Below are 12,215 nucleotides of genomic sequence, written 5' to 3'. Positions count from 1 at the left end.
AGCTGAATAAGTTGTTTCTCTAGTAGTTGCTCCAACATATCTGCCACATCAGAGTTAGGGAATGGATAAACCTTCTTTTTGTCGTTCTTTAAGAGTTGGACGACGCTTCTCGCCTCATTGTGCCTTCTTTCAAATTTTGTTAGATTTCCTTTAGAGAAAAATTTCAGCGGGGTCACATGAATGACCATAGATTCTTTTGTGGCACTACCCATGATCTTTTCAGTGCCCTTGGCATCATTTTTGTATTTTCTCCCTTCAGAGACTAGGAAATTTTTAGTTCCTCTATTGGCAATGCTCAGCTCCATATCATGAGCGCGTGTTGCCAGCTCCTCAAATGTATGAGGTTTTATCCCTTGTAGGATGTAGAGAAGCTCCCAATGCATGCCTTGAGTGCACATCTCCACTGCAGATAATTCAGTAAGTCTATCTTTGCAATCTAGACTTAAAGCTCTCCATCAGTTGATGTAATCAATGACTATATTTCCCTTCCACTGTTTGGTGTTTGTCAGCTCCATCATGCTAATAGTACGCCTTGTATTGTAGAAGCGGTTCAGGAACTCCCTTTTTAGTTGTTCCCAACTGTCAATCACTTCTGGCTCCAAATCAGTATACCAATCGAAAGAATTTCCTTTCAAGCTACGGACGAATTGCTTGACTAGCTAGTCTCTTCTGGTTCCTGCATTTTCACAGGTTTCAATGAAGTGTGCAATATGTTGTTTTGGATTGCCCTTTCCATCAAACTGGTGGAACTTTGGAGGTTGATACCCAGCTGACATTCTCAGGTTGTCGATTCTCTTGGTGTATAGCTTGGAGTACATAAAGGAGGTTTGCAACGGTCCTTCGTACTGAGCTCTTATGGAGTTTGTGATCATATCCTGAAGCTGTTGAACTGACAGGGAGGCAACAGAGGTGGATTGTGGTGGCTGACTTTCCTGCAAGACAGTCTTTCCTTTGTCATTGGCTTTTGTAGCTGGAATTGACTTGATTCAGCAGTATCTCGAGCTTGTATCTGATCTCTTAAAGCAGCGATTTCATGATCTCGCTCCTCTACAGCCTTCATTAGGAGATTTATCTTTACCTCCATCTTTGCCATGGTCGACTTAGTCGTTACGTCAGTCATCATGACAGACACTACATCAAAATGTATTTCTTTCTCTGATAGATCAGTAACAGAAGCATAGTTTTCAAACAAGGGATTTTCTCTGATGACGATCCTGCCTTTAGGAAATTCCATCAGCTGGCCCCAGATTTCCTCTGTGATGACAGAGCTTATGTAAGTGTTGCTTGCGACGATAGCTTTGGATGCAACTTTCTTTGGTGCCATCTGTAGATTTTTTGACTCGGATGACGAGAGAGAGATGAGAGGTAGAGATTTCCCACTGGGCGTGCCAATTTGTTCACACGAGGTTTCCGGAGAAACGTGTTTCGTGGAGTTGAACTTGAGTTGGTGTTGATGTTGGAGTTGATTTGATGCGTTGTGGTTCGATCTCTAATATTTGATCCTCTGATTCTCTCTCAGTTGGGTGAATATGCTTGACTTGGAGAAGGAAATCACCGAACGTTCTTGAAGTAGAAGTATTGGAAGCTTGGAGTAGAAGTCTTGGAAGAGTATTTGTGTCTTCAAAGATCTTCTGCCTTATAGAAATGTACCTTCAGGAGTCTTGGAAGTTTGAAGTAGAAGTCTTGGAAGAGTATTTGTGTCTTCAAAGGTCTTCTACCTTATAGGAGTGCAGCTTCAGAAGTCTTAGAAGCTTGAAGTAGAAGTCTTGGAAGAGTATTTGTATCTTCAAAGGTCTTCTGCCTTATAGGAATACAACTTCAGGAGTCTTGAAAGCTTGAAGTAGAAGTCTTGGAAGAGTATTTGTATCTTCAAAGGTCTTCTGCCTTATAGGAGTGCAGCTTCAGGAGTCTTGGAAGCTTGAAGTAGAAGTCTTGGAAGAGTATTTGTATCTTCAAAGGTCTTATGCCTTATAGGAGTGCAACTTTAGGAGTCTTGGAAGCTTGAAGTAGAAGTCTTGGAAGAGTATTTGTATCTTCGAAGGTCTTCTGCCTTATAGGAGTGTAGCTTCAGAAGTCTTGGAAGCTTGAAGTAGAAGTCTTGGAAGAGTATTTGTGTCTTCAAAGGTCTTCTGCCTTATAGGAGTGCAGCTTCAGGAGTCTTGGGAGTCCTCTACTTGTTAGTGAATTCTCTCTGGGTCTTCTGAGTGTAGAAAATGCTGCCCTTACAAATGAAGAGAACTTCTCTATTTATAGAGTTCTCAGGTGGGCTTCGTGGGCTTGGTTGGTCCATGAGCCTGACCCTTAGGCCCAATTAGTTGGTTTTGAGCCTGATCTGGAATTTGGGTCGAATTCAACTTTTTTTTATAGTTTGGACTTTAAGCCCAAATAGTAATATCAAATTAGACCAATTTAATCTCATCTGATTCATCTGCGTGACGTCATCGAAACTTGTCTCAATTCAATTTGGGACGTGTCAACTTCTAATTAGACCCAAAGTCAATGATTTAGAAATTCGCTGTTAATTTAGCAAACGACGTGGTGACTTGTGATTGGTCCAAAATTTCTCATTCAACAAAGGGTTTCAAAAAGTGAAATCCTAAAAAATCAACAAATATATAAAACGTTTGTTTTACACATGAAACGAACATGTCTTTAGAGTTGTTAACCAACTAGAGAATCTATCATGCCAAAATTTAGATGCATTACTATAACAAGCTCTCTTAGCTTAAGTGAACGAGCCACAACGTTGTGAATTCTACTCATGAATGTGATGTCGATCACGTTTCTTTCTTTTGCAAGAACTTTTGTTTCATACATAAACACACAATCAAAAGGTCACGATGGAGGAAGATATGTGACATTATTTGGATGTTTCATTATTTATTTTAATTTGAAGACATTGTTATATGTTAATTCATCTTGCATCATGTAATTCATCATCAATGTAAAATAATGACATGAGAATTTGTGATTGGCTAAATTTTATGTTTTTGCATTCTATCTCTCGAAAGTGGTTGTTCTCAACCATGAATTATATAGCAAGGAGGTGCTCAATCTAAGTCAACATCCACTTCGAAACTAAAATGAAATGAGTCATTCTACCAAATAATTCATCGATACAAGGGTTTTTTTAAATTGAAAATTTCATTTTTTTTTTTTTAAGAAAAGAATTATTTCAAAAGAATTATTTCTAGAGAGTGCTAACAATCAAAGCCATAGGATCCATTGGGACCAAGTCAATTTGAGCATTGTCTAGTTGGAGAGGAGGGATGGTATTTTGTGTAAAAATATCAAAGTCTACAAAAAAAGATTTAAGACAAAACATAAGGTAAAAGATTGGTTCTACATAGTGACGCTAAATATATTGTAGATGCTAGAAAACTCTAGCCACGTGCGGACTGAAATGAAAATTATTATTGAACATAGTTATATTATTAGTCCTGTAGTATGATATTGGCTAAAGATACCCTGACACTCAAAGTTAAAGAAGGCAAGCGATTAAATTCAATGAAAATATCATACACCCGGGTAGAAAATATCGGTGTTTGCTTCGCCAATATGAGTTAGATTAAATTGGTAAAAATTATTAACTCAATGTTTGACTCAAATGTTTCTAACAATTCTACTGGCAACTAGATTGTGCCCTATTACGTAGTCTAATTAATTAAGACTCTACGTTCCTTATTAAGTATGGATTTAATGGGTAGAAGTTCATTCTTAGTTAGTTAGGGTTTAATAGAAACCATAATTGAGCTAGTATATAAAGAGAGCTATGGTCCCCAATATATCAAAACAATATGCATTTAGTCTTTCTTGAATCCCATCGAGAGAGATCCTATTAAAGGTATTCAGATTTTTGGTTGAAGAAGACAATAGTCATCTTAAAACTATCATTATCTTGAAGCTATCATCAATTTCTCAATGGAATCTGTTATGTTAATTATTCTTGACAATTTGGCATGAATAATCCTAGGATTAATCTATTCAATATAGATTTAAAGTAATTATGTTAACAAATGGATATAAAAGCATGAATTTCGTGTTGTGTTATTGGTTTATTTTTGTTTTTCATTGGGTATGAGATTAAATCTTTGATTGCTTTATCTCCTCTGCTTACTTACTGTAACAACAATAGTTGAAAGGAGAATCAAAATTCCTCCAGTTTTGTTTAGATCAATTTTTGCAAGTTCGTTGTTGTTGATTATTTTGAACTAATGTTAGATTGATATTCAATGGGGTATTGCTGTGCACAAATTAGTTTGTGAAATTTGAGTTAAGAAAATCTCAATTATTCGAAAATGGTTCGAATTGCCGATTGGTTTCTTGATTGATTTTGTTGGCGTTTCTTGTTTGATCCTGTTGGGGTTTCTTGTTTTTTTTTGTTGATAATTTTTTTTTGGATGAATTTAAATCTAAAGTTTGATTGATAATTTAAGTTGAAGTATATTAATCATATTGTGAATTTAGGTTTAAATTTGATTAATCATATTGTGTATTTAGGTTTAAATTTCATCAACCATCTCGTGGTTTTAAGTTAAATTTGATTGATTATTTTGTGGATTTAAGTTTGAATTTGATTGATAATTTTTGTTAGTATTCACATATTTATGTTATTTTAATTGTATTATGTGTATGTAATTATTGGGTGAATTTTGGTAAAAATTATTTGGTCTTCTTCTTCTATTATTTATGTACAATAATATATTTAAGATTATTATATTATTGTGTCTTATATTTTAGATTGAATTGGTCAAAATAAGATGTTATCAAAGTAGTCTCTATTATCTAGTTCATATTAATTCTAAAATATATAAATGTGCATATTCATTAACTTATGTGAATGATTATCGACCTAAAGGAAGATAATTATTTGGCCCAATTGTAGGTATGCATGTGCTAATAAGTATGCGACAATTATAGGGATTGTTCATGTGAAAAATAGTCGGTCGAAAGAAAGAATATTTTTTAAAAAGTTTATTGTCAATACTTTGATTACTACGTTGAGTACTATTTACTAATGGTATTTTTGCCTAAAGGCTAGACATCAATGTTGTGGTAGGTATCTTGCAAAAGGGGCTCACTATATATGTGAAATTATTTTGTCATATTTTAATTGTGAGTATATGTTTTATTGTTTTAGTTGGTCTTACTCAAATATCTGTAGATTTGAGTTCAATCTCTAAGTTGAATGGATCAAACTTCAAGATTTGGATGTAAAGCCTAGATTTACTTCTCGGGTGTATGGATTTGAACCTTGCATTAAGGATCGAAAGCCTACTCCTACTAAAGAACAACCCAATACGACTAATATTGAGAAGTGGGAACGGTCAAATCACATGTGTATGATGATCATTAGACACTGCATTCTGGAGTCTTTTTGCGGGTCTATCACATTGGTGTTAGTCACTTTTTTGATTCTATGGTTTAGTGGGAGTTTTTTTATTGAAGATTCTTTGACCTTAGTTTGTTTATTTTCTATATAGAATAAAGTTGATAATTTATATTTTATTATCTGAACTTATTTATCATACATGCGGTTTTGCAAATGCAGTTTAGCATAAGGTTTTTAAGAATGATCTCACCAAGGAATTTGGACTAGTTGGAAACAGGCATGATTGATCTAGATCACTTTGCATGTAGTTCTTATGTTATCCATCCATACTTCATCTATGTCATTGAATATACTGGATCTGGTGATCAAGAAACGTTTAATTATGAGAGTAGTGACAAAAGTCGCCTTGATTCCGTGTTGATATAGGAGATGGATCAGATTGAACTAAAGGGAAATTATATTATTGAAATAACCTATTTATGCGCACGTAAGGTTTATGTGATTTAATTACATCAGATACACAGATACCGTCCAAGTGAGAGATTGTTAGACATATTTTAAATAATAATACGTATAATTAAAGTATGGGCTATGTATATTGGCTTATTATGTGATCTAATTGATTAAGGCCCTAGATTCCTAACTGAGTATGAACTTAATAGGTAAAAGCCCATTCTTAGTTAATTAAGATTTAATGGGAATCCTAATTGAACTAGTATATAAAGAGACCTTAGGGCTGTGGTTCCCAATATACCAAAACAATATGCACTTAGTCTTTCTTGAATCACATCTAAAGAGAGATCTCACTAAGATCATTCAGAGTTTTGGTTGAGGTAAGACAATAATCATCTTAAAGCTATCGTCATCTTGAAGCTATCATGAATCTCTCAATAAAATCCGGTATGTTAGTTATTCTTGGCAATTTGGCATGAACGATCATAGGGTTAATCTATTCAATATAAATTTAAAATAATTATGTTAACACCACTACCATACTCTGGCAACAATCTTCATGCATTCAACTCAGATGATAACTCCGACAAAAATAACCTTCAAGGATCAACTACAGCAAGGACCACTTTTGGCAGCCAATTTCAACGATCACCTCAGGCAACCAACTTTAACCACCAACTCCATCGGTTAACTCTAATTTTGGCGAAGATCACCTCCAATGATCAACTTTAATACAAGGACCACCTCTAGTGGCTAATTCCGATGATCACCTCAAGCGACCAACTTCGTCCCCTAATTTTAAAAAAGACTACCTCCTATGACAGCTCTTGCAAAGACTAGCTCCGACAAAAACTTTGGCAAATACCATCTCTAACCATCAACTCTACAGAAGAAAAAACATTACATATTTTTGAAGTCGTTACTCTTCTTTTTAATAATTATCTTCTAACTTTATAAAAGTATGTTTATTCTATAAAAAAAAAAAAAGAAAAAACAAAAGGAGTTGCTTTCAAGGACAGATCGCCAGTCAAAATAAATTAAAGTAATAAAATGGGAATGGACAGAGAAAATCAAAGCAATGGTAGGGCCCCTAAATGGCCAAAGTCAAAGTTGTCTAATTAGAAAAAAATGAAAATACATGCACCAATTTGACCATTTAGCAATAGAATTTGTAACTTTCCTTAATCAAATCCGAGATTGAAAGAATCAAAATTCTAAAAATATCACAAACTATCTTCATATTTCCACAACCATCCAATATTCATCACTTACAATGACTATACATATTCTTATCAACATTTGACTTTCCTTCCCTATCATAAATTCCTAATATTCGACTACATTCTCGACTGCACTCATTTTCATACATCTCTTTTAATTATGTAGTAAAAAAAAGATAGAAAAAAAATTCTTTAAAGACATTTGTTTCATAAGTTTTGTCATGGGATTTTAGACTATTTAATATTTATTATCCTAGTTGATTTCATAGGATTTCACTTTTTAAAACCTAATATATTATTATTTAGAGAACTTTAAAACCCATCTGACATGAATTTTCTAATACCCTCTATACAAGTGGAGTTTTTATATTTGGAACGTGAACCACTTAATATGTAGCATGATTAATTAATTTCACTAATACATTTACCAATGATACTTTATTAACTATTTAATATAAAATTTTATTTTTAGTAATTACATTATTTTTTAATTTAAAACTATTCATTTAGTGATATGTCAAGTGATTAAATAATTAATTAATTAATGCAAAATTTAATTTATGACTATATCATTTTTTATATATTTAATCAAATAATTATTTAGTTTTGATTTCTATATACAAAATTGGTAAAGAAAAAATTATATTTAAATTTCAAATATTACTTATTATTTTTTTTTTTGAAAAATCAGATATTAATTATCTTGCATATCCAAATATATCAATTATCACAGACATTTAAAATCCATATTATATCTTCCAGACAATTAATATCTCATGAAACAATATCTATGATTCAAACAAGCTCTAAAAAAACAAAAGATCGTCTTTTGAGATTCAACTCAAGATACACCTAAATATTTTTTTCATCCGTCTAAATAATATCCAACTGTACTCATGTTCATGAATCCCTTTCAATTACATGTAAAGAAGCTCGAGATAATTCTAACAAGTTAGATATAAGGACAAAAAAGCAAGCCCTAGCAAGTTGAGATTTTTCTCCTCTTGCCCACCATTTTTGACTTTGCTCCATATCTACTGTATGGCCCTCAACTCTTCTTCTCCATCCATGATCCAACCATTCCCTTTGAAAAACCTCCAACCTTTTCTTCAATAACAAACAAAACAAGATTCCTTTTCATCTCTCTCTCTCTTAAACTGCCCAACCCACTTTCATTTTTTCCCCTGGACAGTCAACCGTAATGAGTACGATAAGTTTGTTCCAATTTGTTTCTTAAAGCCATTGACCAAATCCTTCAATCTCTCTTTATCTCTCTCTTCTCAACTTTTCTGTATTCAAATTAAAGAAACAATCACAAACGTAACCCATATGCAATTCAAGTGGAAGAAACACCACAATGAAAATGGAAACCCCACTACTTTCCTAAAGGAATCAGAATGAAACAATACTTAGCAAATCAAATCCAATCCACTATCTTCTTCATTTCTTTTCGTTTCAAATACCCACTAAAAGTCTGGAAAGTTTCCCAGATTTGTATACATTAAAAAAAGAACAAAGATCTATGATATAAATTCATTCCTAGTCTTCTGTATGAATCAAAAGAAAACAGAGTGATTCTTGGATTTTGAAACTCTAGTTTTAAGTTTTTTTCACCAAGATTCAAGGATGAGGCTTGAGGCTTCTGCAACTGATTGAGAGTGATTATGATCGCCTTCATAGGTTACTATTAACATAGATGGATCATCTGAAGCTCTCTCAACGTGCTTTCTTGCTGGACATCCTCTTAAACTGCTACACTTATAGTAACCTCTGCAGAATTACAAAGCTTCCTTGTTAATTACCTAAAAACTTGATGATTTTTAACAACTTTGAGTGAATTTGATGATTGTGTTATGATCATTACCTTGGATATGGAGAACCCTTTATTGGCTTTTGACCATATTTCCTCCATGAATAATCATCGGGAGGAATATCAGCATTCTTTGAGCTTATAGCTGGTACTCTCACCACCCTTTTTAACCTCATTTTTCTGCTATTCAATTCAAAAACAAACACATGGGATTTGTTTATTTTAGTTCATATCCATTGAAAAAGAGAAATACTTAACATATTAGTATCAGATCAGTCATTGAAGTAACCTCATTTCCTTTCCAATTAACATTGATAATCATTAATTGAACTATGTACTAATTTCAATCCTCCATTGAAGCAACAGTTTGATACTAATCTAATCCCGTAGTTTCAATTGGATAGCAGTATCAGTACAGATAGATTTAGATCTTACCAACTCGAAATTACAGGAACTAAATCATTACACGCTAAGATTCAGAACCCAAATCGCGAAAGAAACTCTAAATTAGTAAGAATTAGAAAGTTCTTGAGGGTTTAGTGGTAGTTGTTACCTTTTCTTAGAGCAGTGGCAACGACCACCAGAAGATCCAGCGCACTTCGCAGAGCCCAAATTCTCAGAACCGCACTTTCTCTTGAGACCAGAAGAAGGCTTAGAGACAACAGACGAAACTCTGGAAAGATCAGTAATCTGAAAAGAAGAGGAAGAAGGTTGATGTTGGAGCTTAATTTCAGAGTCGGAACCAGGAATCGAGGTCAAGAAAGAGGAAGAACTCGGAGCAGCGGAGTAAGAGAAATTGATGGTAGTGGCGGAGTCAAGCCGGTCAATCGGCGGAGGAATTTGTTGAATAGGCGTAGCGTTGTAAATCTTAGAGGAATCCAAAGGGGCACGGCGGAATCGAGCGTGGCCGGTCCTAGGGGAGCGGCCAAGGAGAGAAATGGCTTTTTTGAAGTGGGAGACGGCGGCGTTAGCGACGGCTTGGCAATCGGAGTCGAGATTAGAAGGGTGAGAGTGAGAGAGTAATGTGATGAGCTTTTTGAGGGTGTCGAGACCGGAAGCGGCTTCTTGGACGGCGGAGTCTTGGTCCATTGGGGAAGAGAGTTGAGCGTTGGTGAAGGCTGTGAGAAGCTCCACCGCCATTGAAGGGGGGAAAATGGAAATGGAAAAAGAGAAAGGGGTCAAAAGGGGAATTTGGGAAATGGGGAAATGGGATTTTGATTGAATTGAAGAAAGGGTATTAATATAAACAAAAAGAAAACTTGAAGGTCTTAAAAGCAACACTTTGATTGATCCTCACTGTCTGGTCTTCCCATTGACCAATGTTCTGCTTCCTCATGGTTATGGGCCCTCTAATCAACTTTTTTTTTTCTTTTATTTTTATTGTCCTTAAATTTTAAAAAACCTCCATTTTAATGATTTTAAAATAGTCAAAATCATTATTATTATTTTAAAATTATTCAAAATGTACTTTTAATCACTTAAAATTAATTTAATTTTCAATTTTACACTTTTAAATATAATTTTTATATCATCAAAATTAATTTTAAAGAATTAAAAACGTGTTTCATGGTGATTTTAAAAATGATAAAAGTGATTTTAGTCATTTTAAAATCACTCTCAAACATGCACTAAATTTATGTTAACTCTTAAATAGAATGTTGAGATAACTTGTATTTTTGAAGGATTAGGTTGTCAAATAAGTTAGCTAACGCTAAAAGATCCAGGGTTTTAATTTTGAATCAGGTGGTAAAGCGATTTTCTATAAGAGATCAAAAGTCATTTTGTGTTCAAAATTTTGACGTGTTCATTATTGACATTTTACTTTATCTTACTCAAAATTTCATACTTAAAGAGTTAACACAATCTTAATAGAATGGACCAAAACAAAACTTTTTAAAAGTCAATGGACTAAAACAAATATTTTTTAAAAAAAATTTAGGGACCAAAATAGAACAACATTCGAAGTTCAAGAACCAAAATAGGATTTAAACCTAAATTTGAAGAATTATTTATTTTTTCCTTACTATTTTGATGTACTTGTTTGTGGATGTAAGGATTGGATGTGGTGGTTCGAAATATCGATATGAATGGAAATATCGAGGTTCAGATTCTGTGGAAATATCGATTGAAATTTCATATGGACAAAATGGAAATTGTTATAATTGGTTAATGAAACTTTGATTGCAGTTGAATTAAGCTATAATTGGCCATCATCATTATAAAGTAAGACAACATTTTAGATGAATATGGTAAAATATTGGTGTAAATGTGGATCCAAAAGCATAAATTAAAAAAAAAAGAAAATAAGTATAAAATAATATTAAATATTGGAAATTAATTACAAAATTAAAGGACATGAAATATTTGCATATAAAGTAAATTAAAATTTTTATTATAAAATGAAACTAATATAAAAATGAAAAATCATAACATTAAACTAACATAACATAATAAAAAAAGAAAAATCATAACATTAAATATAAGATGGATATAAAAAACATAACATTAAACATAATACAACATCATGGAAAAGAAAGAAAAAAAAGAAAAAGAAAAGAGAACTCTACAAGTAGTATAGCTTAGCTTGAGAGAAAATGAGAGGAACATTAGAGAACTCACGTTAATTCAAGTTTGAAGTGAAATGATACGAAAATTCAATGAAAAATATGTGGTTTATTGAAAATAAATATTTTTTTTATTGTAAAAGAGAAAAAAACTTCCATTTCACTTCCCTTGAGCTAGCCTAGCTAATTGCTAAAAAAAAATTGAAATTTCGGTTTTTTGATGAAAATATTGAAATATCAACGAAAATTTTGAAATTTCGAGAAATTATGGAAAATTGAATTTTCCTTCTATTGAAATTTCAAGCCTATCAAAATCTTGAAATTATAATTAATTAAATTTAAGTAATTTTCATCATTATTAAAATAATTTTAAATTTTATTTTATAAATATTTTTTTATTCAAATATAGGAACATGAGCAATATAACAAAATATCATTATCTATCAATGAAAGATAGTGATAGATGTCTGTCAGTATTTATCACCAATAGATAGTGTCAATTTGCTATATTTGAAAATATTTCTAGTAGTTTTGTCATTTAAAACAATTATCTCATTTTATATTAATTAATAGACATTAAAACCAAAAACTAAAGACATCATTTAATGAAAAATTGAGGTTATGGGTGTAAAGTTTGAAATTAAGAATCAAATTGAAACAAAACTCAAATATCAATGGTAAAATTGATTTTGAAATTTTAGGACTAAATTGAAAAAACACAAAACTTAATAATTAAAAGTGTAATATTTTAAAATTTAAAGACGAAATAGAATCTAAATCCAAAAACATTTTTTTTCTTCTAATTTAATTTATGTTTTTAATTAGTAACTATTATT

At 32.3% G+C, this 12,215-nt stretch overlaps 1 protein-coding gene across 4 annotated transcripts; it reads right to left on the bottom strand.

Moving 5' to 3' along the window:
* Positions 1-7,777: 7,777 nt before the first annotated feature.
* Positions 7,778-10,141, bottom strand: LOC120089490 (putative WRKY transcription factor 15). Of its 4 annotated transcripts, none has more exons than XM_090305818.1 (4): positions 9,369-10,054; positions 8,870-8,998; positions 8,620-8,775; positions 7,778-8,294 (listed from the first exon to the last, which is right to left on the bottom strand). In XM_090305818.1, coding segments are annotated over exons 1-4 (873 nt in total). In that variant the 5' UTR covers positions 9,956-10,054; the 3' UTR covers positions 7,778-8,293. The 4 variants fall into 4 exon arrangements, with proteins under 4 accessions (XP_090161944.1, XP_090161945.1, XP_038902906.1 ...); XM_090305819.1 differs by having other exon boundaries at positions 8,870-8,995; XM_039046978.2 differs by lacking the exon at positions 7,778-8,294 and having other exon boundaries at positions 8,415-8,775; positions 8,870-8,995; positions 9,369-10,141.
* Positions 10,142-12,215: the final 2,074 nt, after the last annotated feature.

Source organism: Benincasa hispida, chromosome 10 (genome assembly GCF_027475165.1).
Source record: "Benincasa hispida cultivar pf3 chromosome 10, pf3_genome.v1.1, whole genome shotgun sequence".
Classification (NCBI taxonomy): Eukaryota; Viridiplantae; Streptophyta; class Magnoliopsida; order Cucurbitales; family Cucurbitaceae; genus Benincasa; species Benincasa hispida.
Note: the sequence above shows the minus strand (reverse complement) of the source record. Positions and strands in the feature narration are given on the sequence as shown.